Source organism: Hemicordylus capensis, chromosome 1 (genome assembly GCF_027244095.1).
Source record: "Hemicordylus capensis ecotype Gifberg chromosome 1, rHemCap1.1.pri, whole genome shotgun sequence".
Taxonomy (NCBI): domain Eukaryota; kingdom Metazoa; phylum Chordata; class Lepidosauria; order Squamata; family Cordylidae; genus Hemicordylus; species Hemicordylus capensis.
The window spans coordinates 132,314,559-132,339,921 of NC_069657.1; the positions used below are offsets into that span (position 1 = coordinate 132,314,559).

Consider the following 25,363-nt stretch of genomic DNA (forward strand, 5'->3'; position numbering starts at 1 on the left):
AAATGTCTGACAAGTATTGATCTTTAGCTTTCAGCATCAACTGACTTTAGGCTGTTGTATCCAACCTCATACAGTATTTTTGAAGCTTTGAAAATTTGCTAACTTACTATCTGCTACAATTTTAGATAATACTTTGAAGACCATTCTCCTGATCATTTTTTTGTTTTGGAATCTCTCAGCTCCTGTTTTCATTACAGTAGTTTTTAGAATACAAAGTTTTGTCCAAGGGTCTGAGGATTTTCTTTCAGATCCCCTAGCTATTTCTGAGCATAGCCATCGAAAGTCTCTTAAGGGGGAAGCATTGATGTTAAAACAATGTTAGGTTTGCTGAGCAAATGTGGCCATTAATGCAGAAATAATTCTTACAGGCCAACTTGGACCAGTTGAAGACTTTTGTTCTTCTGTAGTAATTCTGTCTCTTAGCGCCATAGGATTTCTTGACTCTGTGTGTGTGCGTTGTCTGAACTTGCAAATAAGAGCACTTTCTGTTGCTGGTTGCCACCAGCAGAGATACTATGAGGTGAACATGAATGTTTAAAGATTTTCTTTCTTGTTGTTCAGTCTCCTGTCTAATCTTTATTTCCAGTCAATAGACCCCTTAATTAGCTGTGTAGTATAAGTGGCAGCAAAACCTGTTCAGCCCTCTACAAGGCAAGCTGGACTGCCAGAAAAGAAATCAAATGTTCCTTGTGGAGCAAAAATAACAAAGGCATATTAAAATCCCAAGCAAGTATTTTGTAGTATTTGCCTTCTTTGGAAATGAACATAATTAAAGGTAACCATACTGTGCCTTACTGGTTTAAAAGATGAATCACATCCAACCACACTCATGGGGTGTGTATGAAGGGGTGGGATGGGTGTAAAACACTTAGAAGTTTGGGGTTTTAAATCATGTGTTTGACCAGAAAACTTGGTTTCCTGGTAATTCTAAATTAGCCATCGTGATAATTATGGGCCTAGACAAACTTCTAGACAAGCAAGGCTACTACATCTGGGGTTTTTTAGCTTTGAAAAAAGATGTCTAACGGGAGACATGATAGAGCTTTGTTTTTAAAAAATGGATGATGTGGAGAGAGTGAAAATTTTTCTCCCTCTCACAGCACTAGAACCAGGGATCATGAAACTGATTTCCAGGAAATTTCATTCCTGGCAATTCAATTTCAGTTCTCTTGAAACTGATTGCCAGGAAAATTAGGATCGACAAAAGAAAGTACTTTTTCACACAGCACATAATATGTGGAATTTTCTGTTGTGGAATGTGGTGATGGTCACCAGGTTGGGCAACTCTAAAAGGGGCTTAGACAAATTCATGGAGGACAGGTCTGTGAACAGTTACTAGTCTTGATGGCTATAAGCTATCTCCAGGCTCAGAGACAGGATGATTCCAAAAACCAGATGTAAGGGAGCAACAGCAGGAGAGGAGGCATGCCTTCATCTCCTGGTTGGCTTCCCAGAGGCATTTGGTAGGTCACTGTGTGAAACATATTGCTGGACTAGATAGTCCTTGGGCCTGATCCAGCAGGGGGCCTGTTATGAATTAGCCTATTTAGAAATGGGCAGAAGAGAAATATTACACTCCTGACAATCTCTGTTCAGACAATAAGGCAGTTCACATAATCAAAAACTGTGTAGAACAAGCGATCTACCCAGCTTTGGGAACTGTACATGCTCCTGATTTTCAGTTGTGTGTGAACAAACAACTAGGTAGGAGGAGGGGAGAGTGATTGTGTGTGAGAGAGGAGCTGGGTAGGATGGCACTGTCATATCCAGCTCTTGTACCCAGCATTTTCAGAGGGTAGGAGAGAAAGCCATCCTACCTAGCTCCTCACCCACATACAGTTGTTGTCCTCCTTCCTCCTACCTGGTTGTTTGCCTGCACATGATCAAAAATTGGAAGCATGCACATCTCCTGAAGCTGGGTAGGATGCTTGTCCTATCCAGTTTTTGATTGTGTGAACTGCCTTATACTTTATTCAGAATAGAATTCCAGTGTGCACTACTCCTTGAAGTATGCTTAAAGGGGTTTGGGGGATCATGGATTTGGTTGTATGAAAAATGAAACAGTAATAGTTTTCCAAATGTAAAACAGATCTTTGTAAATGACCGCCACAAAAATACTGCATATTTTGAAAATGCTCCAGAATGATTGAATTAACAATGTTCACAATCTGTGAAGTTTAGGGTTGATGCTGCTTTAGTGCATATTGCATACCTTGTGAAAGTATTGATAATTCTAAAGCCATTGATTCTAAATAAAGGGACTGAAGCTTCTTTAATGAATGGGCTATTGGGAATAAAGCATCTTGCAATGAAGAGCATGCTAAGATGCATCAAACTTCCAGGAAAGTGATAGCTATAGAGAATGATACATCTTGACTGAGATTGGGGGGTGGGGGGTGTCCTTAAAATGGATAAAACCTGCAGACTCCTGATTCCCCAGTTTACAAAGCTGTTGCCTTTAAACTTTTTGCCTCTTTAAGCTATCTTTTTGGTTCCTCACAATATGGCAGAAATTTTGAAAAGCTTTTCTTCATCTGCATCTCAGGTTCAGAGAGGGAGGTTTAAGGAACAACTCTTATTCAGATCACTTACATTTAATCAAATGTTGTCATACCACTTTGTCCTTGCTGTCCTCTTTCTTTCTTGAGCCACTGCAAACTAAGTTCATAATTTAAAGCATGTTGTAAGGTTGAAAATGAATTTTCCATTCAGTCTTACATTCGTGATCTAATTTTTAAATATGATTAAAAGCCAAGCTTAAAAAAATTATGGATCTCTTGAATACCACTAGGGATGATAGACCTCTTTTCTATATATATAATTCTCCTGGGTGTGCCTTGGAATGTACATCCCAGCGCCCAGCTGATTGGCTGGGCAGCGGATGCGCCTGATTGGCTGAGGCGCACCCAGGAAGATTGGTTGCTGCAGCGATGGCGGGCCTGGCCGTGGAGGCCAGAGGTGGCGGCTGGCCCGGCCCAGACGCGGAGGCAAGGCCCAGGAGCGAGGAAAGAAAGGTGGGGGGGGCAGAAGTGGCAGTGGGGAGGAGAGGTGGCTGAGACTGGAAGCAGAGTCTGGGGCAGAAGGTGGGGGGCAAGAGGTAACCGCTGGCCCCAAAGAGCACACAGATGCTCTGTGCGGGGTCGGCTAGTATCCACTGAAAGCATATTCCACAAACTAGAGACAGCTAGGCTCAACCCCAGGTTGCCATCAGATGAACTGGCAGCACCTGGGGACGACGTCTCCTGCTCTTAATGGGGCAGTAGATATGATCGCTCTTAAAAGTCCTCTCTAACCTGCTTCAAAACTGCCCCCTTGATATACGGAGGACTAAGGGAGCTGAAGTAGCAAAAGAGATGACTTGAGCAGGTGGAGAAAGACTCGACTCGAATTCCATCAGATTACAACATAGAACACACTTGAAGACGCATGTTCAGGCAATACGTGTAGCAGAGAAGCAATTCTTTTCTGCCATATTACATCTGCAAACTCACATCCAGCAGATTTCTGAGAGAGCCAGTATATGCCCCTCCTCCCTTTAATCAGAATTTGAAGCTATCAGTTAGGAAAATAGGAAGCTGCCATATACCATCAGACCATTGGTCCATCTAGTTCAGTATTGTCTACACAGAATGGCAACAGCTCCTTCAAAGTTGCCAGCAGGAATCTCTCTCAGCCCTATCTTGGAGATGCCAGGGAGGGAATTTGGAACCTTCTGCATGCAAGCATGCTGATGCTCTTCCCAGAGTGGCTCCATCCCCTAAGCGGACTATCTTACATTGCTCACACATGTAATCTCCCATTCATATGCAACCATGGTGGACCATGCTTAGCAAAGGGGCCAAGTCGTGCTTGATGACTTGTCAAGCATGTCTTGTTACCTGTTGTGATGTTTTAAATGAGTTTTTTGTGGATTGACTATCTTGTATTCAGGCCAACTTAGACTCCACAATTACTGCAGAGTCTAATGTGGAGGTGTCCAGCAGCTCCACTTTTATGGTTAGGCTGGATCAGTTTCAGTTTGTGACTCTTGAAGGTCTGGATAAGCTGCTTGGAATTATGTGATTAACCACCTGTTCTCTTGACCCTTGTCCAACATGGCTTATGCTGTCTGTTAGAGGGGTTGTTGTAGAAGGCCTGGTAGATATTTAAAATGCTTCTCTGAAGGAAAGCAGGATGCCTTCCTGTCTTAAGGAGGCAATTTCTAGCCTAATTTGCAGTAGATTTATGAGATCACCCGGCATTATGTATATATGTGTCCGTGTGTCCCCACCGCCATCAACTTCTCAGTGCCTGGACCAATATAAACCAAATCTGGTATAGTTGTAGGGACGCATAGGGACACCTCAACGGCGTAGTTTGTGATGATGTCAACCACTCCAGTCCAAGATGGCGGACACATAATCCTTTGAGGCACAAGTGGGCTAACTTAACCGCCTAACCGATTTGAACCAAATTTGCCACAGATGTAGGGACACATAGGGATGCCCAGATGGCGTGGTGTGAGATGATGTCATCCACTCCAGTTCAAGATGGTGGACACATGATCATCTGAGGCGCAAGCGGGCTAATTTGTGACTGCCTAACCTATTTGAACCAAATTGGGTACAGTTGTAGTGAGTGACACAAACGGACACCTCAGTGGCATAGCTTGTGATGATGTCATCCACATCGATTCAAGATGGCAGACACATAAACTTTTGAGGCACAAGTGGGCTAACTTGTGAACTGCTTAATCGATTTGAATCAAATTCTCTGCAGCTGTAGGGACACATAGGGATGCCCCAATGGTGTAGTTTGTGATGATGTCACCCACCCCAATCCAAGATTGTGGATGCATAAGCATTTGAGGCACAAGTGCACTAACTGGAGGACTGTCTAATCAATTTGAATCAAATTTGGAACAGCTGTAGTGAATAACACACAGGGATACCTCAAAGGTGCAGTTTGTAATGACGACGTCCACCCTGATCCAAGATGGCGGACACAAGAGCATTTGAGGTGCAAGAGATCTAACTTGTGGACCTCAATTTGCACCAAATTTAGTCCAGATGTAGAAATAGTGAAAGGAATGTAGGCTGATTAGTTCTTACTAGAACAACTTGTTAGACCTCTTCTGAAGAAACCTGCATTGGGTCCCTCAGAGTTAAGCAACTATAGGTCTGTCTCCACCCTTCCATGACTGGGCAAGATAAATGAGAAAGTGGTGGCCTTCCAGCTCCATAAAGTCATGAAGAAAACTGACTTATCTAGACTCATGTCAAACTAATTTTCAGGCAGGCTATTGGGTGGAGACTACCTTGGTCAGCCTGATGGATGATCTCCAACAAGAGATTGACAGAGGGAATTGGACTCTGCTGATCCTTTTGGATTGCTCGGTGGCTTTTGATACTATCAACCATAGTATCCTTGATTGCAACCACTGCAAAGTGGGAGGCACTACTTTATTGTGGTTCTACCTCTCAGGCAGATTCCAGATAGTGCCATTTCTAGATAGTGCCATTTGTAGGAGAGGAGAGCTGGACAGGAGAGGAGAGCTGGTCTTGTGGTAGCAAGCATGACTTGTCCCCATAGCTAAGCAGGGTCTGCCCTGGTTGCATCTGAATGGGAGATGATGTATGAGCACTGTAAGATCTTCCCCTCAGGGGATGAAGCCGCTCTGGGAAGAGCAGAAGGTTTCAAGTTCCCTCCCTGGCTTCTCCAAGATAGGGCTGAGAGAGATTCCTGCCTGCAACCTTGGAGAAGCCACTGCCAGACTGTGAAGACAATACTGAGCTAGATAGACCAATGGTCTGACTCAGTATATGGCAGTTTCCTATGTTTCCTATGTTAGACTGTTCTTCAAAACATGAACTTTATATGGCATCCACCATATAAAAAGACTTGTGGTTTTAAAATTGTTTTACTGTTTTTTAATGTTTTAAATTTTTGTTTAATTGTGCTGTAAACCACCCAGAGACATAGGTTTGGGTGGTGTGCAAATAAAATAAATAATGAATGGTGGGGGGATCTTGAAAAAAAGGCATTCTCTAAAATAGAACAGATCTCTTTTTCTTGATTTGTGGATAGGTGTAGAATAGTTTCACTCAGTTTGGGTTAAAATGTGATCTACCTAATGGACCTTCTTCTAATCTCTTCATATATTATCACCTTAAAATAGCCTTTTTCTGTATTTGCTAACCTTTTATCTGTCACCAATGGCATTAGCCAATGTGGAATACATGAGCTGTTGATAAATACTGTGTCTATCAAAACCTAGGCTCCAAAATGAGGATCTCTGATGCACTTCCATCCTTTATAACCATGAAATGAGAGTTCTTAAAGGGTGGAATACTGTGAACTGAACTGTTTTTTAATTTAGCCCATACCTTTTAAAGAAGTTTTACAGGTGTGTACACATTCACAAAAATGATGAAATGTCTTAAAAGGTTGTTTAAAGTTTTTTTTTAGTCATCTCTTATTCCCATCACAGTGTACAATCCACTTCCCAAATATTGTCCGCAGGAACCATTTCAGCAGTAAAGAGAGGATGTCCACCTTTACCTCCAAAAATATCTTGACATCATGGGAGAAATCAAGTTTTGATTATATGAATCACAAGGCATGGGCTTTTGAAGGCCAAATTCCGTCCTGCTCAGCAAAGATCCTTTCTGCAGGTCCTGAGCCATCTTCACTGCTGAAAGGATCCTGAGGGAGGCAGGATTCGGCTTCAAGGATGCACAACACATGCCACATGTCTGGAGGACCAGCTTCCCTCTCCTCCCCCAATCCCCCCCCCCGCAATTAAAGAGCAGCCCTTGTAACGTCCTAGAAAGTTTTAATAGCCCCACATTTTATTATTTTCCAAAGACAAATTCATGCATCTTTGTTTCAATCTATGATCAATACAGCAAATATAAACTTTAAAGCAAAGCTATTAAATCGATATGTTTTGGTGAAGGGGGCAGTCCACTCAAATTGGATCATTACTGCAGGAAGGCTAACTTTATCAGGCTCTTCCTTGCAGATTTGTTCTAGAATATATGAGATTAGAAGGATGGGTGATTACTATAGCTGTACATTGGCGCTATCTGCCAATTTTTAAAGTCACTGTGAAATTTCAGAATCCTCTAGAGTTATATGCAAACAGCATCAGAAGATTATAATTTTTTATAAACCTTTTGGCAGGTGTGTGTGAGATGCTTGGAGGATGCGAGAAATGGGAGGAGGGAATAAATATAGTGAGCAACATCCAAACTAAATTAGTCATAATTAAGTTCCATTGAAATTAATAGGAGTTAAGTTAATCATGGCTAGCTTGACTATTGGCCACATTCACACGTAACAGTAAACAGGAGTTAAACATGGCTGAGGTTGTAACTCCATAATGCCTGAATGTGCAAAACCACAGTTATGAGCCAAAAGCAACTTCCAGTTTGCCTCACTAAACTCCAGTTCGAACCTTCAGTTATCTCTAAGGTTTGCCACTGAAACCAGAGGTTTTGCCGCCAAAGCATTATGTCCAACTCCTTGTGCTGCTATAACTGTGGTTTTGTGCTGATTTCCAAACCCCAGTTATAGAGGTGGTAGCGCAGACCCACCTGAGGATGTGGCTGCTCCAAGTGTTTGGCACTTATCACTGGCAGTCTCTCAGAAAATCAGCCCCACCCCTCCTGTCAGCTATTCAGCAATGGAGTTGTTAGGCTACAGAGTTGCAACTGTGGAGTTGCCAGGCTACACACCTCATCCCGGACTTGTCTGCCTATCAAGCTGCACAGTCACTCGGGGGCATTCCCTCTTCCCACTCGTCCCTTGCTCCCCGCAACTGGCAAGCAGTGGGGAACAGGCACTGGTTAACAGGACCTAAGTACTTTGCTCCCAAAGAAGGGAGCAACAGTGAAATATGTTCACAAGCACAAACACTCCAGGTGGCAACACAAGCAGAGCACCCCATCACAGTGCCAGGAGGGGAGCAAATACCTGGGGGGAAGGGATTCTGGAGCAGTCAAGTTCTATTTTTTGACCGAAATGTTGGGGAAGGGGGTCCCAGTGTTTGCTCCCTAGTCTTGCTCATGAGAAGCATGAGGTGACATTCTCTTTGTATGGAAAATGGCCATCACCATGCTGGAGAACTTTCTGATGAGAGTGGCAGACCAAGGGGAGCGAGGAGAGGATGCTCTATGCAAGAGAGCTGTGGGGACGAGTACTTGGGTGAGTGCTGTTCCAGGCTTGGCAACTGCCGCCAAGCTTCTGTCAAACCCACACACTCATGTGGGGATGTGTGCCCCTATCTGCAGCCCCGAAGGGCAAGCCCAGTGTCCCGGTCCAGCTTGAAACTAGGGCTCTCCTCTCCCACAAATTCCCATGCTGGGAGATCTACAAAAGGCACTGCACCAGGCCAGACACAGGAAATTTAAATACGTTTAAAGGTCCGTGCCTGTCCATGCACACGGGTATGCTCCAACAGAGAGCCCCCTCATCGCATGGAGAGCCAGCATGAGCAGAGCATCCTATTTCTGACAGGGGAGCAAAGATTTTGGGGGGTTGCTCCTGGCCTGGTTTGAGGGCTGCCACAGACAGGGATTCTGGAGCAGCTAAGTTCTTTCTCTCTCTCAGAAAGTTTCGGGAAACGTGTGGTCCCTAGGCATACTCATGAGAAGGGCCAGGCAGCTGGATCAGCAATGCTCCAATTATCTGAAAGGAGTCTGCCTTTGTGATGAGGATGGTTACAAACCCAAGGTGAACCGTGCCCACTCAAGAGTGTCAGGCCATGGGGATACCCCTGCACAACTCATGAGAAGAGCCATCAGAGGGGAGAAGAAGTAGAGTGAGGTTGCTTTGTGGATGGCAGCCATCAGGAGGGGTACCCCAGTGATAGCTTTGCACATCTTGGGGACCGCGGCAAAGCTGCTGCAAAAACATGCCACCTGCCAGTCCACCTGCCCATGTGGAGATGTGCACCCACTATGTGGAGTCATTGTCAGTTTTGGGGAAGGTGGGCTAGCCCCTCCCCCTTTGGGAATTCATGCCCCCCCCCGGGCTTACTTATGAATGCCAATCACCATGGATGGTATAGGTAAGCTTAAACCTTCTTCACAGATACAGCAACCCGACCCAGAGCACATTGGCTCTTCTCGCCTGCTCCTCTAATAGTCATCCTTGTCATTTGTGTGGAGGTGTCCCCATGGCCTTTCCCTCTCACCCAAGGTTTGAAGTCAATTTCAGATTTCGGTTTATTTTTTAAAAACATTTGGACATTATACAGTTGATTTTTGCTTGTTCCTAATTTCAGTTGAAAGTAGAATTCTTCTAAGGTTTGGCCAGGTAGGGGAGGATGGAGCATGCTTTGCATTCGAGCACACATTCTCAAGGCTTGGGAGGTAGGGTAGTGCAAAAGATTTCAATCCAGCCAGTCGGGGGAGGGATCATTTAAGTACTAGTCACTAGGACTGGAGGACAGGAGTGGTGGGTTAGGAGAGACCCTCATTTCCGAGGTTGTCTCAGATCTTGTGGCATTCTTTGTTGCCATGAACAGCTTGAGTGCCGAGACAGCAACGTCGAGCCAGGCTTTGCCCGCTCCTCTTCTTGAGAAGATAAGTGAGCTCCAGTCCACACTGACCACTAAGGAAGCAATCGCCTTGGCAAGTCAGCTAAGGACTGGAGTGGTGGATCAGATCAGGACACCTTTGGGCGCATCAGAACAGCATGTTTTGTCCTGCCTTTGTGACCCAAGGATGAAGGGCAAAGCTGTCACCCCTGACCAGCTGCCCAGTTGGAGAGACCTCCTGGTTCAAGAAGTGAGGTGAGCCAAGGAGAGGAGGTTGGGGCGCAACCAAAAGGAGGGTGCTAGAGCACCTACTGCTAGTGCACAGTCCACCACTAGCAGCAGCATCACCACTGCTTCCTGGTCCAGCAGTGTGATGTTCCTGGCAGGGCCAAAGAAGCTGGTCATTCCACCTCAGCATTCCACCTCAGCATTCCACCTGGTGGTTCACAGAGGCCTCCTTGGTGTCTTGCCAGGAGTACCTGAGGAGCCCACCGAGCCCTACAGCAGTGCTGAGCAGTACCTGCAGGAGCTGGTGGCAGGCCGAGTAATGGAGCTGATCCAGTTTTGAGCAACACATTGCTAAGTCTGGCCAGACTTGGGGATAGTTGCCGGTGGCTCCTCTTGTGCTCACTGACCAACATTCAGATCAAGAGGGTGCTCTCCATGTCTGGTGACGTGGTGACACCCCATCGCTCATTCTTGGATGCTGGTTGGTGGAGTAGCTGGTCTTCCTGAAGGCCAGCCTCCCCTTGCTGGGCTATCCAGAGCTGGCTATGAAATGTGAGTGACTCATGGTCACCCTCTGCAATACCACTGGCTGATCGCCCCACCCTGGCCAGCTTCCAAAGCAGATGTGTGTCAGTCTACCTGTTGGTACTGCTGACAAATGCAGACACACATGCATGCCACCTCCATGGCCCATGATGAGATGGACTGGTTCCCTGACCCATGTGTCAGGATATCAGCCCAGCACCAATCTGAGGTAATGGTGTTAAGCAGACACAGTCGGGCAGGCAGCAGTGTCACGGAATATATGCTGGAGAAGAAAGAAGAGTTCTTCTCATGGTAAAAGTCAACTTTGTTTCTTGTCAGACCATTGTGAGGTAGGATGGAAGAGAGGAAGGCTTGATTTTAGGATGATTTATACTCTGCACTGAGTGTAATATGCTGTGCTATTGCTGCTTTAACTATCTGGTTTTGCTGGATCTCATATTTACAAAGGCAGAATTTGGGTTGAATTGTGGTTTGTTTTGTTTGTGAGATAGTGTTGTGGTAAGAAATGGACAGTGGCAGTCAGCTCCTTCTGTGTGTGTGTGTGAGAGAGAGAGAGAGAGAGAGAGAGAGAGAGAGAGAGAGAGAGAGAGAGAGAGAGATTTCTTGGTGATTTCTGTGATGAGCTCCATGTCTGAGCTCCTTGAGACTTTGTGCTTCACTCACTGCACTGGTCTGCTCTGCTCTGCAATCTGCACTGCAAGGTGGTGTACTCAATCAAAATGTGGCTGATTCTGTTCTAGCTGAACTTACAGTTATGCTTGTTGCTTAGGGTGCTGCAGTGGCAGTTGTTGCAATGTTAGGAACATAAGGAATCATAACTGTGTGTGAGAGAGCAACTTGTGCCAATGATGTTACTGCAGCACACACACTGTGGCTGGTAGTGGATTCTGGGTCATTGATCCCTTCTTGCCATTTTTGGACTGTGTTTGGAAAAATATTATTATTATTATTATTATTATTATTATTATTATTATTATTATTTCAATTTCTATACCGCCCTTCCAAAAATGGCTCAGGGCGGTTTACACAGAGAAATAAACAAATAAGATGGATCCCTGTCCTCAAAGGGCTCACATTCTAAAAAGAAACGTAAGATAGACACCAGCAACAGTCACTGGAAGTACTGTGCTGGCGGTGGATAAGGCCAGTTACTCTCCCCCTGCTAAATAAAGAGAATCACCACAGTAAAAAGGTGCCTCTTTGCCCAGTTAGCAGGGGTTGTGTTATATGTGTTATATGTTCAGAGGGACACATTTTACTGTGGGTTTCTGTTCTCAGTGTTTTGCAAGGCAGGGTTGCAAACTGCATTGCAAATTGCAGTGCAAAACATGTGTGCACTTTTGTGAGTACGGCTTGTTTACGACCATAGAGAACAATAGGAAAACTTGAAACACCTCTCATTTGCTACCAGAGAATCTACTCTCAGAACACCTCAGAAACAATAAAACCCAGTGCCCCATGGGCTTGTAGGTTGACGGGGGGGGTACCTTATGTGCACTACACCACCACTCACTCTGGGCCACCCTGGTACCCCCCAAATGGAGTTATGGGGCTGCTGAAATCCCCATTATTCCCTATGTGGGGAAAGCTTAAAGATGTGCAAATTTATCTGCAACCTGGATGGTAGCAGGCACCCATTGGGGCACTACCACCTGACCCACATTTCTGCCCCTGAAACCCCTTTTCTGCCCCAAACTGCCCCTAAGACATGCTAAAAAAATTCTTTAAAAATAACTCCTTTACCCAATTCCTTTGAAATCTGGGTGGTTGCTTCCTTGCACCCATTGGGCACTACCACCCACCACAACCTGCTCTGGGCCACCCTGTTGCCCTCCACGTGGAACTATAAGGTTGCTGAATTCCCCATTATGCCTTATAGGAAAAGGCTTAAAGACGTGTAAATTTCAATAATTCTTTAAAAATCACCCCTTTGCCCAATTTCTTTGAAATGTGGGTAGTAACTTCCACCCATTGGGAACTACCACCCACCCCACTCTTTTGGTCCTGGGACCCTTTTATAAATATGAATCAATTCAGATTCAGAAAATTCAGGTACAAATTGAATCTGGGTTGATTCTGGGGGGGTGGGGGGGTCAGATTCAGACCCAAAACAAATCAGGAGTGTTTCAGTTTGGTTACAAATTGAAATGTGCACACCCCTAGAAAAACCACATTGTTCCTCACTGGTAGCTCCTAGAGATACCAAAGTGTGTTGGGTGCTCTCTGTCACCCAACCCACAAAAGAAATGGGCAAGAGGGTGATTTTGAAGAAAATCTAACCTTTCCCCAAATCCCCATAGGATTTCATGGGGGGGGGGTTGGGGGGAAAGTTAACAATTTGTTAAAATTAACCTGCTTGCCCATTTCTTTTGTGGCTTGTTTGGTAGGTAGCACCCATCATGTCCTACGACATAACCCACTTTGGTGTCTCTAGGAGCTACCCGTGGGGAACAATGGGGTGTTTTGTGTTTCTCCATTGTTCCCTATGGTTGAAACACTCGAAACGTTTTGAGTTTGTTTTTACGAAACAGCCGGCTCAACTGCTATTTTGTCAAAACGTTTCGACCATTTTCTGATTTGTTTCAAGCTTGAAACAAAATTCAAAATCCATTTCATGTGCATCCTTTTTGGGAAGATCATGTGGAACCCAAATAAACTATGGCCCTATCCAGCCCCAGCACAGTACTTCCAGTGATTGTTGCTGGTGTCTGTCTATGTTTCTTTATAGATTGTGAGCTTGTTGGAGACAGGGAGCCATCTTGTTTATTTATTTCTCTGTAAACTGCTTTGGAAAGTTTTGTGGGAAAGCAGTATATAAATATTTGTTGTTGTTGTTGTTCTACGTGACATCTGATCCAGAACAGTATGAGTGGAATTGTCTGATTCCAAATGCCTGTTTCGTTTGAGTATAAACACACTTGTATCCTGCTCAAGACAATACTGGAGATAGACCAGTGGGGTTCTCTTTTCTTTTTATATTTTTTTAGTTCTTACTGGAGTATGCTATTTACACATGTTATCTATTGGTGTTGCAATTACTTACATCCTGTTACTTTTATTATCCATACAGGCTAAGAAAGTATAAGTAAAGATCAACTATATTAAGTTTAACATTAGGTACTTAAGCAGGTATATAATCTCACTCAGAGGAAGAAGATTTGTCCAAGTCCCCCCACTTGAGAAGTTAGGTCTATTTAAGTAGGGTTAAGTATTTGGCTGCACTTCCGTGATGAAAAATATTGTTAGTGTATAAAAGCGTAAAGTATGCCTAGTGTGTAAAAGAGTAAAGCATGCCTAGTTTTTTCACAGCAGTTACTTAAGATTCTAGAGATCTTGGGTATAGAATTTCAGTGTTTTAACTGTCATACGATGCTTTTTGATAATTAACCAGATAGTGGTTTGGGGGATGAAGCTGAAGAAATTTTCAGGAGTAGCTTAATCAGTTACTTGCATCTGATCCACAGACTGATCCTAGCAGATGTATACATTTTTTTAAAAAATAGACAAATTATATTGCATTCAGATAATTAAAATGTCATTTCACATTCCATTGCTTAATTAAGAGCTATAAAGACCATGTTAAATGAGAGTGAATCTGTAATTTCAGTATTAATCACACAAATGCCAATGTCAGCATCATAATGAGATGTACATATCTGGTGGTAATGAGGCTGTGACTATTGGGGATATTAAAATGAGCTCTGGCACAATACAGCAAGGTTTATTCCAGTTGTATTAATTGAATTTCCAAGCAGAAAGTTTTAACAAATGTCAATTTAACTTGTGGAAGTCACATACCTAGGTATGATTATGGTAACCTAGGGAAGTGTGTGTATTTTTTCTGCATATGTCTGGCACTCCCAGTGTCAGTACTTATTACTGCTTTAAACATTACTTTTTCATACCTTCAAGGTATCAGATGCATATGGACTAACTTGCCAAGCAGGTTTGGATGGAGCATGATACTGCAGTGCAGCTGGAAGAGCTTGCAATAGTGAAGTCTCTTCAGGCATTGCATGTACATGTTTTGATATATTCTCAGATTGCCCAGCAAATCTGATTCAAAACACCTCTTCCCCCAAGGGTTTAATCTGTTTTTGACTTTTAAATTGTTTTAGGTTTTGTGTATGTTTTTAACTTGTTTTATGCTATTGTTAACCTCCCAGAGACAAGTTCGATTTAAAAAATAAAATTAAAAAAAAAATAAATACAACTGTTAGATTTAATGCAGGTGTATATGATTTGTAAGTCACCAGGCTGAGTTTTTGCTACTAAACCAGTATAGTAGCCTGCAAGGAACGTAATAAGCTGGTTGCTTTTTTCTGTCTTTCCAGGGCTGCAAAAAAAACACAGATTGCCAAGCACCTAGTAGGCCGCTGTACAGGGCTGTTGTCCTGCATTTAGCTTGGTGAGTCACAAGCTGTGCAGGTCTGTGTTAAGAAATGATGGCTGAACTTTGGCAGTATGTGAGAAGTCAGAATTTAGCCTTACATAGATCCTAAGACTAGCATCTCAAGAGTTCTGGGTGTGTACCTAAAGCACTTCCATGAAAGTACAGGACTCTTGTATATATTTTTTTAATTCTGGCTACAGTTCCTCATGATGTGTCAGATGCTGCCCAGAGGACTTCTGAACCCACCTTGTGTGGCTTTTCAGGAGGCACAGAGGGAGTCTACTGTGGCGAGGGTGGAGTGGGGGAGTAGAAGCCAAAAATGTTCTAGAACAGGGGTACGCAACATGTCATGTAGTTCTCCAGATGTTGCTGGATTACACCTACCATTATCCCCAGCAGTAATAAGTTGTGGCAGATGGTGATGGGAGTTGTCATTCGGCAACACCTGGAGAGCTGCATGTTGCCTACCCCTCTTCTAGAGCATGCAGAACTAAAGCATACACAAAGCAATTCTCAAGTTACTTTGTTTGCCAGCCCAACTGTTATGGAGGTATTAACACAAATGGTTGCTCCACTGTGAATTGGAACACTGACATTGTGTATCTGGTTATTTAAATTATCAGCCTGCTCAGGCTATATCAAGATCACAGTAATCAAGCATGTTATTTACTTAAAGCAACCAGCATTAATGTTAAAGCAATAGTGGCAACATAGTGACCTTTTACACGAGCCAGGATTTTTTACTATTCTTTGCTTTATTTTTCTGTCTCTGCCATCTCCTCTAACTCCTCATCACTTTGCAGGAGCAGGTTTTTTTAGTTTTGTGTTTGTTTCTTTTTTAAGATCTCCTGATAACCTGCAGCTGCTGGAGACTAATTAGTTCTGTCTGTGACTCGCCATGCACTGTAACGACAAATGCTCATTCATATTCACACACATGCAAACACAGTGACAATGCTGGCGCATTAAACACACTCTCTCTCTCTCTCTCTCTCTCTCTCTCTCTCTTTCTGTCTCTTAATAATAAGTATAATCTCCCTGTCACAGGCACCAGATCTGGATAGTGATCCGTTGCATTCATAACGTTGGGTTCTGCGCCTGCGCAGTGACCTCACGGACTGATTAGCTAGCTCCTCAAGCCGCCCCTAACTGCCACGCACAAGATCGTGCTCTCCTTATCCCTGGCAGTTGGGGTGTGTCTCTTTCAGTTTCTTTCAGTGGGTTTTTTTTTTTAAAAGTAAATTATTGCAAAGTTGGGGTTTAAAGCCTTTTAAAAATGTCTTCTGTAAGATATACATTTAAGAAATTTTGCCACCTTTGAGCAGGCAGTTAGGGATTTTTTAAAAAAGTATTATGATACCAAACTGTTAAAAAAAAATTTGGGCACAACAAAAAAAGACTGTTGCAACACTGCAGGAGTGCTGTGGCCATGTGGCTATCTGGTTGTACACTGGTCCCTCTACTTACGAAATTAATCCATTCCGAATGCACATTTGTAAGTCGAAAAGTTCGTAAGTCGAAAAGCAGTTTCCCATAGGAATGCATTGGGAACAGATGAATGCGTTCCGGAGCCTAGAAAAAGGACCCAGACCCCCAGTAAGGCTTTCAAACTGCACAGGAACATTTCTTTTCAAGAATAAACAGGCAGTAAACAGGCAGGCAAGTCAAGGAAACCGCATGTAAAATTCGTAAGTCGAGGAAACCCCATCTAAAAATTTGTAAGTCGAAAAAACCGCATCTAAAACCAGATCTAAAACTGCCGTTTGTAACTCGAAAAATACTTATGTCGAGTAGTTCGTAAGTCGAGGGACCACTGTATGTTGTATATGGAGGGTGTGCATGTGTAGTGGATTGTGTACCATCACAGAGTGGTTATACTGTTACCTTGAAAAGAGCCGTTAATGCAGGCCTGATCAATTTAGGCCCCCCTGCTGGTTTTGGACTACAACTCCCATAATCCCCAGCCACAGGAGCCAGTAGCCAGGGATTATGGGCATTGTAGGCCAACATCTGCAGGAGGGCCGAATTTGAGCAGGCCTGCTTCAGTGCATGAGTAATGTGGGGTCATTGTCAGTATGAAATGTCATGATTGGGTAGATGTAGCAAAGTTTCCAGTCATACAGTCAGCATGACTGTCTAGTATTGCTGTACTTCATTTTTCACTCTGCAGCTCTTTTGCTATTGATATTGCTGCTAGGCAGATCACATCAAAGTATATGATTAGGTCGCCTGCAAGTGTATTTTCCCTTTTAAAAAAATTTGAAATGATTTCTATCAGAAAATCTGGCTGATTTTAAAAAGAATGTATCTTGATGCTACAGAATATCTGACACTGAATTAGCATGCAGGAAATCAGCATTTGTATCAAAGAATCCTCCAGCACTTACCTATGTATATAAAAGGAGCTTATTTTTCCTTTAAATAACACACATCTGAAGGTATTTTTAAATACAGATTTGTTTGTTCCACGCATACTCTAATACGTAGGTGTTATACACTATGCCTATCAATGTCATGTCAAGTGCTTGGATTTGCACATGTTTGTGCAGCCTCTGACTTAAATAACACTTTGAATTGTACTACACTTGCACAGAGCAATCTCCTAACAAACATTTGAGCTTCTCTTGAGGTTTGTAAAGTAGGTCCGTTAATTTATTTTTCTCTTATTTGTAACTATGTAGTGTTTGATTTTATGTTTGCCCCAATTCATTATGGAAATTATGTTCATCAGTCTGTGAAGCTGGATCGCCAAGTAATATTCAACATGGAAATTACAGACCTAAATTTGCATGCATACAGATGAGTGATAAATTTGCCTATATTTGCAGGCACAATTACTGTGACTGTCGCTCTCTTCACAAATTAAGTGTCCTGTGGCACAATTTAGCTGAAACTTTAAACCGAATGCTTACACGCTGTAGTAAACAGATGGGCTTCTACTTCATAATTAAGGAATAGTGAAGGTAAAAAGTACCAAGAAAAAACTTAAGAATAGTTTCCCTAAGCAGTTCCTTATATTTGTACTATTTTCTTAAATGTGTTTGAAAGCTGAGTTATAAGTGTTCTGCTAATCATTTATTTCTTTTGTATCTGAAATAAAATGTCACAGTTTTGATACCTGAATTTGAAAATTTCAGAATTCAGTTTTTTTTCTCCAAATTCAATTTTTATTGATTTTAACAATAGCAATATTATCATTCATTAAAAATACACACATAAAAGGTGGACTTCCCGCTCACATTTCTTCATGAATCAACAACTATAACATTTACCCTTGCTATGATAATAATTCAAAACATAAGTTCAAACCCTTACAAACATAATTAATCTAACCAACCTGTGATTTATACTAAATTTCAAACCCTGCTGTCAAGTCCATAGTAGGTAAGTAATTCTTTAGATACAACAAAAATGGTTTCCAATCTTCTTTAAAACATTCCAAGTTTTGATCTCTTAATAGTGCTGTAAGTTTTGCCATATCCGCATATTCCAAAATTTTTAACAGCCAGTCTTCTTTTGAAGGCAGTTCACTAGACTTCCATTTCTGTGCATATATAATTTTAGCCGCCGTGGAGGCATACATAAAAAATGTTAAATTGGTTGTAGAAATTGCACCTTGTGTTATTCCCAGCAGGAAGGATTCTGGCTTCTTAGGAAATGTCATTTTAAATATTTTCTTTAATTCATTATATATCATATCCCAATAGGCTTTAGCCTTCCCACAGGTCCACCACATATGAAAAAATGTGCCTTCAAAATGTCCACACTTCCAACATTTGTTTGAAACATTTTTATACATTAATGCCAATTTTTTTGGGTTCAGATACCATCTATACATCATTTTATAATAATTTTCTTTGATAGCATAACATGCAGTAAATTTTAAATCATTTTCCCATAACTTTTTCCAGGCTGCCATTTCTATATTACGCCCCGCATCTTGAGCCCATTTTATCATAGTCGTTTTAACCACTTTGTCTCTTGTTTCCTCCAAAAGCAACAGTTTATACATTTTAGAAACTAATTTTATCATTTTGACATAATTCCTTTTCAAAATTTGAAGTCTGGTCCTCAAATCCGACTTTAAGGTCCTTCTTATACATCTCATTTAACTGATGATACTGAAACCAATCTCTAACCAAATCTTGTATTTCAGTTAAGCTTTTTAACTTACAATCCTTTTCCTGAAAATGTAACAAATCCCTATAGGTACCCCAGCACATTTGCATATTTACTTCTTTACGTGATAAGGCTTCAATCGGAAATACCCATAACGGAGTTTTAGGTTCAAACCAATTTTTGTATTTTAATCACACCCTCATTAAACTCCTTCTCACATAGTGGTTCAAAAAATCTTTATGTATTTTACTTTTTTCATACCACAAATACGCATGCCAACCAAACCTTCTGTCAAATCCTTCTAAATCAAGAATTCTAGGATTTCTTAGCGTTATCCATTCTTTTAACCATGTCAAACAAACAGCATCAAAATACAACCTTAAGTCTGGCAAGTTAAGACCACCTCTTTCCTTTGCATCTGTTAGATTCTTAAAATTAATTCTTGGTCTTTTCCCCTGCCAAACAAACTTAGTTATGTCCTTCTGCCATTGCTTAAAACAAGTTAAAGTGTTAATTATGGGAATAGTCTGAAAGAGAAACAACATTTTAGGCAGGACATTCATTTTCACCACTGAAATTCTTCCCATTAAAGACAGATTCATTTTAGACCATCTTTGTAAATCAATTTTCACTGAATTCCATATTTTGACATAATTATTTGTAAACAACAGGGAGTTGTTATTTGATAACCAAATCCCCAAATATTTAACTTTCTTCTCCACTTTCAGCTCACTTATTTCAGAGAATCTGTCTTTGGTTTTCTGATCCAATATTTTTAGTTAACACCTAAGTCTTGGTCTTGTTTATATAAAATCCAGCCAGCTGACCAAATTGTTGTATTTTATCCAAAAGTCTTTCAATCTTATCCATTGGATTCTCTAAAAACAGTACAACATCATCTGCAAAGGCTCACAGCTTATAATCCTGTTTCCCAATTTTGGGACCATGTAATTTATCATCTTCTCTGATAGTTCTACAAAGCACTTCTAGAACCAATATAAAAAGCAATGGGGAAAGTGGACATCCTTGTCTAGTCCCTTTTTGTATTACACAGTTGTCTAATAATTCCCCATTTACAATAATCTTAGCGTATTGCTCCGAATAAATCGTCTTAATTGCCCTAATAAAATTATTGCCAGCAGTCTTTACCTCTAGTAATCTCCACAAAAATTGCCATGAAATATTGTCAAAAGCTTTCTCTGCATCCAAAAAAATCATCGCCATCTGTTTATCATTATGTTTTTCATAGTACTCCAGTACATTCAAGACTGTTCTGACATTATCTCTCAATTGTCTCTTTGGCAAAAATCCAGTTTGATCTTCATGAATAAAATGCCTCAGTATAACCTTCATTCTTCTTCAACAAAATCTGACCTTGACATTTGACTTCATAATTGGAAATCTTGTTCTGGAATATGAATAAAGTAATTTTGTAAATGTTATAGTTCTCTTGCAAGTCTGTTGTCAGATATTGACTGCTGCTGCATGTCTGTCAGATGACCTGCCAGATCAGGTGTGCACAACTCAAAAGACCTGGTGGGCCAAAACTGACCGTGACTTGGCTCATAGGGGCTGAGGTCAATTTTTAGGGTGATGATTATTAAAGTAACACTTAATTAATTACATCAAATTAATTAAATAAAATCAAAGTGAAATTAATTAAAATGAATTTAATCAAAATTTAACTTTTGAAGTTCTGGCAGGCCAAGATTAATTTAAATTAATATAAAATAAATTGAATTAAAATTCATTCTAACAACTATACAATCTGTACAAAATACATAATAAAATGCATTGTTCTTCCTTTCCACCTCTGCCAAATCATCACACTTCACATGGAGCACTTGTAAGAAAAAAAATTAGAGAAGATTTTCTGATAATTTTGGATAAGAAGGGAGAGGGGAAAAGAAAGAGGGAAAGGATGGGGCAGGAGGCTGGGCTTGAGAGAGAGAGAGAGGAGGAGGGAAACAATGGGGCAGGAGGCTTGGCTTGAGAGAGCAAGAGCGAGAGAAGGAGAGAAACGATGGCTTGAGAGAGTGAGATAGAGAGAAGGAGGGAAACGAAGGGGTAGGAGGCTTGGCTTGAGAGAGAGCAAGAGAGAGAAGGAGGGAAACGAAGGGGTAGGAGGCTTGGCTTGAGAGAGAGCAAGAGAGAGAAGGAGGGAAACAATGGGGCAGGAGGCTTGGCTTGAGAAAGAGAGGGGGGAGATAGAAAGAAAAGGAGGGAAACGATGGGGCAGGAGGCTTTGCTTGAGCGGGGGGCTGCAGGCTTTATGAGAGGAGCCACCCCATCCTGCCAAGCCTCTGTGCTTTTTCTTTTGCATGCCGGGGGGTGGGGTCTGAGCCTGGAGTAGTCCTCTCCTCCCCTCTGGCGGTGGCTCTCATTCCCAGAGCAATGCAGGGCTTGCCATTTGGCTCCCCCCCCCGCGAGGCGTGCCTGCAGTGGAAAGATCGTCGCATTCTCCACTACCACATCAGATTTCACTACTACCTCCCCCTCTCCTGATAAACTTCTGTGCCATGTCTTCTGAGTTTGCTCATGCTCAGTCTCCCTGTTTGTAGCTACTCAGTTGCCCATACCTTTATGAGCATGCTCAGATACACAGGCAAGGGTTCGTTGAGGAGTAGGAAAGACCATCACTATGTAGGCCTTGTGTCGCTGTGGGAGCTGCCGCCGCCCCGGGGGTGGGGGAGGGAAGGATGATCACCCCCGGATAACCCGCCCCCCCAGAAGCCATCCCTTGGCCACGCAGCAACAGAAATTCAAAGAAAAATTAAAAAATAAATACACGGAGGTTCAGGTCAGGAGGGAAGCTGGGGGGATAAGCAGAATGGCCCCACAGGCCAAGAAAAAAGGCCTCCCAGACCACATGCGGCCCGTGGGCCATATGTTGTGCAGGCCTCACCAGACCCTGTCAAATGTTGACTTCTACTGCTTATCAGCTGTGAAATCTTATCAGATATTGACAAGATACTAATTTATAGTGAAATCTGTGAGTGTCAAATGCAGATGCCAATGATCAAATCTTTGTAGAATATTCCTCAGTTACCCACATCTTCATTTACTACTAACTATATATGATTTCCCATTCCCCTGTTCCACTTCTGCATGTGGACACATGCATATTATTAAAGGTGGGTCAAAAGTGTTTGTGTAGAAAAGTACTGGGTGTACCAGCTCACGGATACTAAGAATACAAATGTCTGAATTGGAAATGCAATCGGAATTCCCACCCCCCAAAAAACTTGGAGGCTTTGGAGTCAGATAGGAAGAAAAACCTGCTTCTTCATCTCTGCAGCACCTTAATTGCCACTTGCCAACCCTATTTTTTTTTAATGCCAATGACTGCTGAATACATGGATTTTTGCATTCCTATGAATGATCATTGTGTTACAGAAGCAGAATTGCACAAGATCACTTTCTCTTAAAGATAAGACACACTATGCCTGTGTCAGTGAAAATGCTTACAAAGATGGTATTAACATTCTTTCCATGTGGTTCAAAAAAATGAGGTAATGTGATCATTTTTTCCTAACCAAGTTATAAGAAATAATGCTTTTGTGAATTATGGTTTACTATTTTGAGTAGCCTGAAAAAAGTTATTGCTATGAGCTGCTCTTTGATGTTTTCTCCCACTATGGGTTCACTAATTTTTTAAGAAATGCAGGAGCATGTTGCTTAAATACCTGATTTGAATAATATTGTAAGTCTGATGCACTCAATCTTGGCATAAACTGAACTATTTTATTCTGGTCTGCGTTATCCCTTGAAATGCAGCTCCCACAATAAATTATTCCAGTGCAGGTATTATGTGATTGTTCTGTAGGACTGTATTCAGTATTGGGATTTATGTCAATATACATTTTCTCTCTTCTTGCCACTGATGTATTGTATGTATACCTGCGTAAAGACTTGTGGTAGAGTTTAGAATGTTCGTGTAAATCATCAGTTCTGTAGACTGATTGGTCAGTTTGTATTTCTTACTGGACGCTTGAGAATGTTATTTTTCTGTTAGGATTATCTGTTTCCGCTTTGTTACACTCCACTACACTTAGGGCCATGTATTGTTGCGTTCATTAAACATATGAATTAAGCTGTTGCAACGTGGGTGTCATGAATGTAGAAATTATTAATTCATCTTTAGTTCTGATTGTGAATGTACATATAAGTTAATGAGATATTAGAATTATTTTGATACTACTTAAATGTAATCATTTCCCCTCAAAAGGTATTAAACTTGGACAGAGTGGAGAGAACAAGAGAGGAAATTGCTAGTGACGTGTATTCAATCTTGGACCATGTTTTTTCAGTTGTATGCCTTGAAGCCTTGCAAATAAATGATACTTTTCATCCATTCCTTAGCTTGCTTTTCTCCTCTTTTCTCCCTTGCTTTGCTTATCCATCCAATACCATATGTTGAGAGAGGCAGTACTTTTGCTAGTGAGGGAAACACTTCCTTCTAGCGAGGGGAACGTTGATACCAGAGAGTCATTTACTTTGCTAGATGACTTGAATCTGGATCTGGGGCCTCTTGAACCAGCTCCCCTGTTAACTGGGCAAAGAAGCACCTTCTAAAAGTGGTGATTCTCTTTATTTACCAGGGGGAGAGCAACTGGCACTACCCACCCCCTGCACAGTACCCGCCAGTGATTGTTGCTGGTGTCAATCTTCTCATTCTTTTTTATATTGTGAGCCCTTTGGGGAAAGGGAGCCATCTTATTTATTTATTATTTATCTATGTAAACCACTTTGGAAACGTTTGTTGAAAAGTATTATATAAATATCTGTAGTTGTAGTTGCAGTTTTGACCTTAGCTGCTCCACCAGAGAAGGCGGTTAGGAGAGAGCAGACATGGGATAGAAGCAGCAGACAAGAAGAGCCCCTGGTGGCGCAGTGGTAAAACTGCCGCCCTGTAACCAGAAGGTTGCAAGTTCGATCCTGACCAGGGGCTCAAGGTTGACTCAGCCTTCCATCCTTCCGAGGTCGGTAAAATGAGTACCCAGAATGTTGGGGGCAATATGCTAAATCATTGTAAACCGCTTAGAGAGCTTCCAGCTATAGAGCTGTATATAAATGTAAGTGCTATTGCTATTGCTAAGATGAGATTATAAATTTGGCCCTTGGAAACTCTGATGTTGGCATTTTATTGAAAACCTCTTTCATTTTACAAAAGCTCCAGCCCCTCACTCTCAGATGCATACAAGAGAAGCAAATGTTTAGTAGGCGATCCAACCCATTGATGAATATTTGCCCAGGACGAGAGGAATACTAGCCTCTCTACTGACCTCCCCCAGCCTCTAGGTAATTCACCTTTTTGATGCACTTAGTACTGTATATAAATGTACTCAGTTAATTTATCAAAAATGCCATTAATACATTATATTTGAAAATAGCTAAGAAATTTGCACGCAAAAGCAACACAGATTCTTTGGCTGATAATAGGCTTTCAGGAGTTGCCAGTGTGTACATTGGGAGAATCTCAAGCACCACTAACAGCAACAGCTGTGGTAATTAGCTAATTAAACAGATTTTACAGATAATCTGTGATGGCTAATAAACTTTAACAAGCTGTAAAACACCCTATAGATCAATTTAGATATTAGCAGGCTGGATCATAACCAGTAAACATTAGGGTCCCACTAATGTTATTGTTGAGAATTTAAAAGGTGTAGGAATAGCAGGCTTATTTGCTTGGTTGGAGAGAATACATTCCAAATGAATTAGTAAATTTTTGCTGGCAGTCTGAAGAGTATTAATGATTTACTGAGACATGAGAAAACAGGTCATTTGAAAAATGTGTATATTATTTAACTTGGTGCTTCAGGTGCCAGCAGCTGAATTGGAAACTTAATGAAGAGCAAAATGGGTAATTTGTATTAAGAACTTCCTATGAAATGTGTATACTAGTTTGAGTGAGGCAAATGAAAACTACAAGAGTATATATGCAACATAATATGCTGGAAGGAAGGGTTGAGCAAGGCTGAGTTAATAAATATTTGAGAATGCAAAAAGGATATTTTTACTTGGATTAATGTTTCAAAATGAACTTTAGTTCTCAGCATGATCATGGCTTGCGTCTGGCGCATAGTTGGTATGTATCAATAGCATATAAATGCAAAATTGTGGGTGATTGTACTCATTAAGGATGCTTAGCTAAGTGTGCATTTTGGGATGTCAACGTTTATTGAAATGTGACTTGGGGGAAGGATTGCATGACTGCAGGCATGGCCACGTGTGCATCAAGCATAAAGTTTGTACATGCAGTGAAGTGGACTTATAACTTCCAGTATTTCAACATATGACCTTGCACTGCCTTCCAACTGTCAGAAGCCTTTGCAGGAACATGTCAGCAGCCATTGAAAAATAATCTGGTGCTTGAATATGCAGTGAAGTAACTGCAGCCCTTTACTATGTTTTCAAACTGGGCACAAATATGATCAGCCCACATGTGAGTTAGTACTCCAAGTTTGTGCAAGTCAGTTCTTAAAGGGGAAATGTTGAGAGATGTGAAGTGGTGTTCCCCAAGGATATGTACTGGAACCTTTTCTCTTTAA

At 41.7% G+C, this 25,363-nt stretch overlaps 1 protein-coding gene across 15 annotated transcripts in view; it reads left to right on the forward strand.

The window, feature by feature from the left end:
* The window catches only part of CHID1 (chitinase domain containing 1), a 192,734-nt gene that overhangs the window by 124,256 nt on the left and 43,115 nt on the right, over positions 1-25,363 (forward strand). The window contains exons 11-12 of one of the 15 annotated variants that reach the window (XM_053247131.1): positions 14,632-14,705; positions 23,038-23,163. The exons of 12 other annotated variants lie outside the window; for them this stretch is intronic. In XM_053247131.1, coding sequence (XP_053103106.1) covers positions 14,632-14,701 — 70 coding nt within the window. In that variant the 3' untranslated portion in view covers positions 14,702-14,705; positions 23,038-23,163. Of the gene's footprint in view, positions 1-14,631; positions 14,706-23,037; positions 23,164-25,363 lie in introns of those variants that run through there. 2 more of the 15 variants (XR_008306396.1, XM_053247218.1) reach the window with 2 other exon arrangements.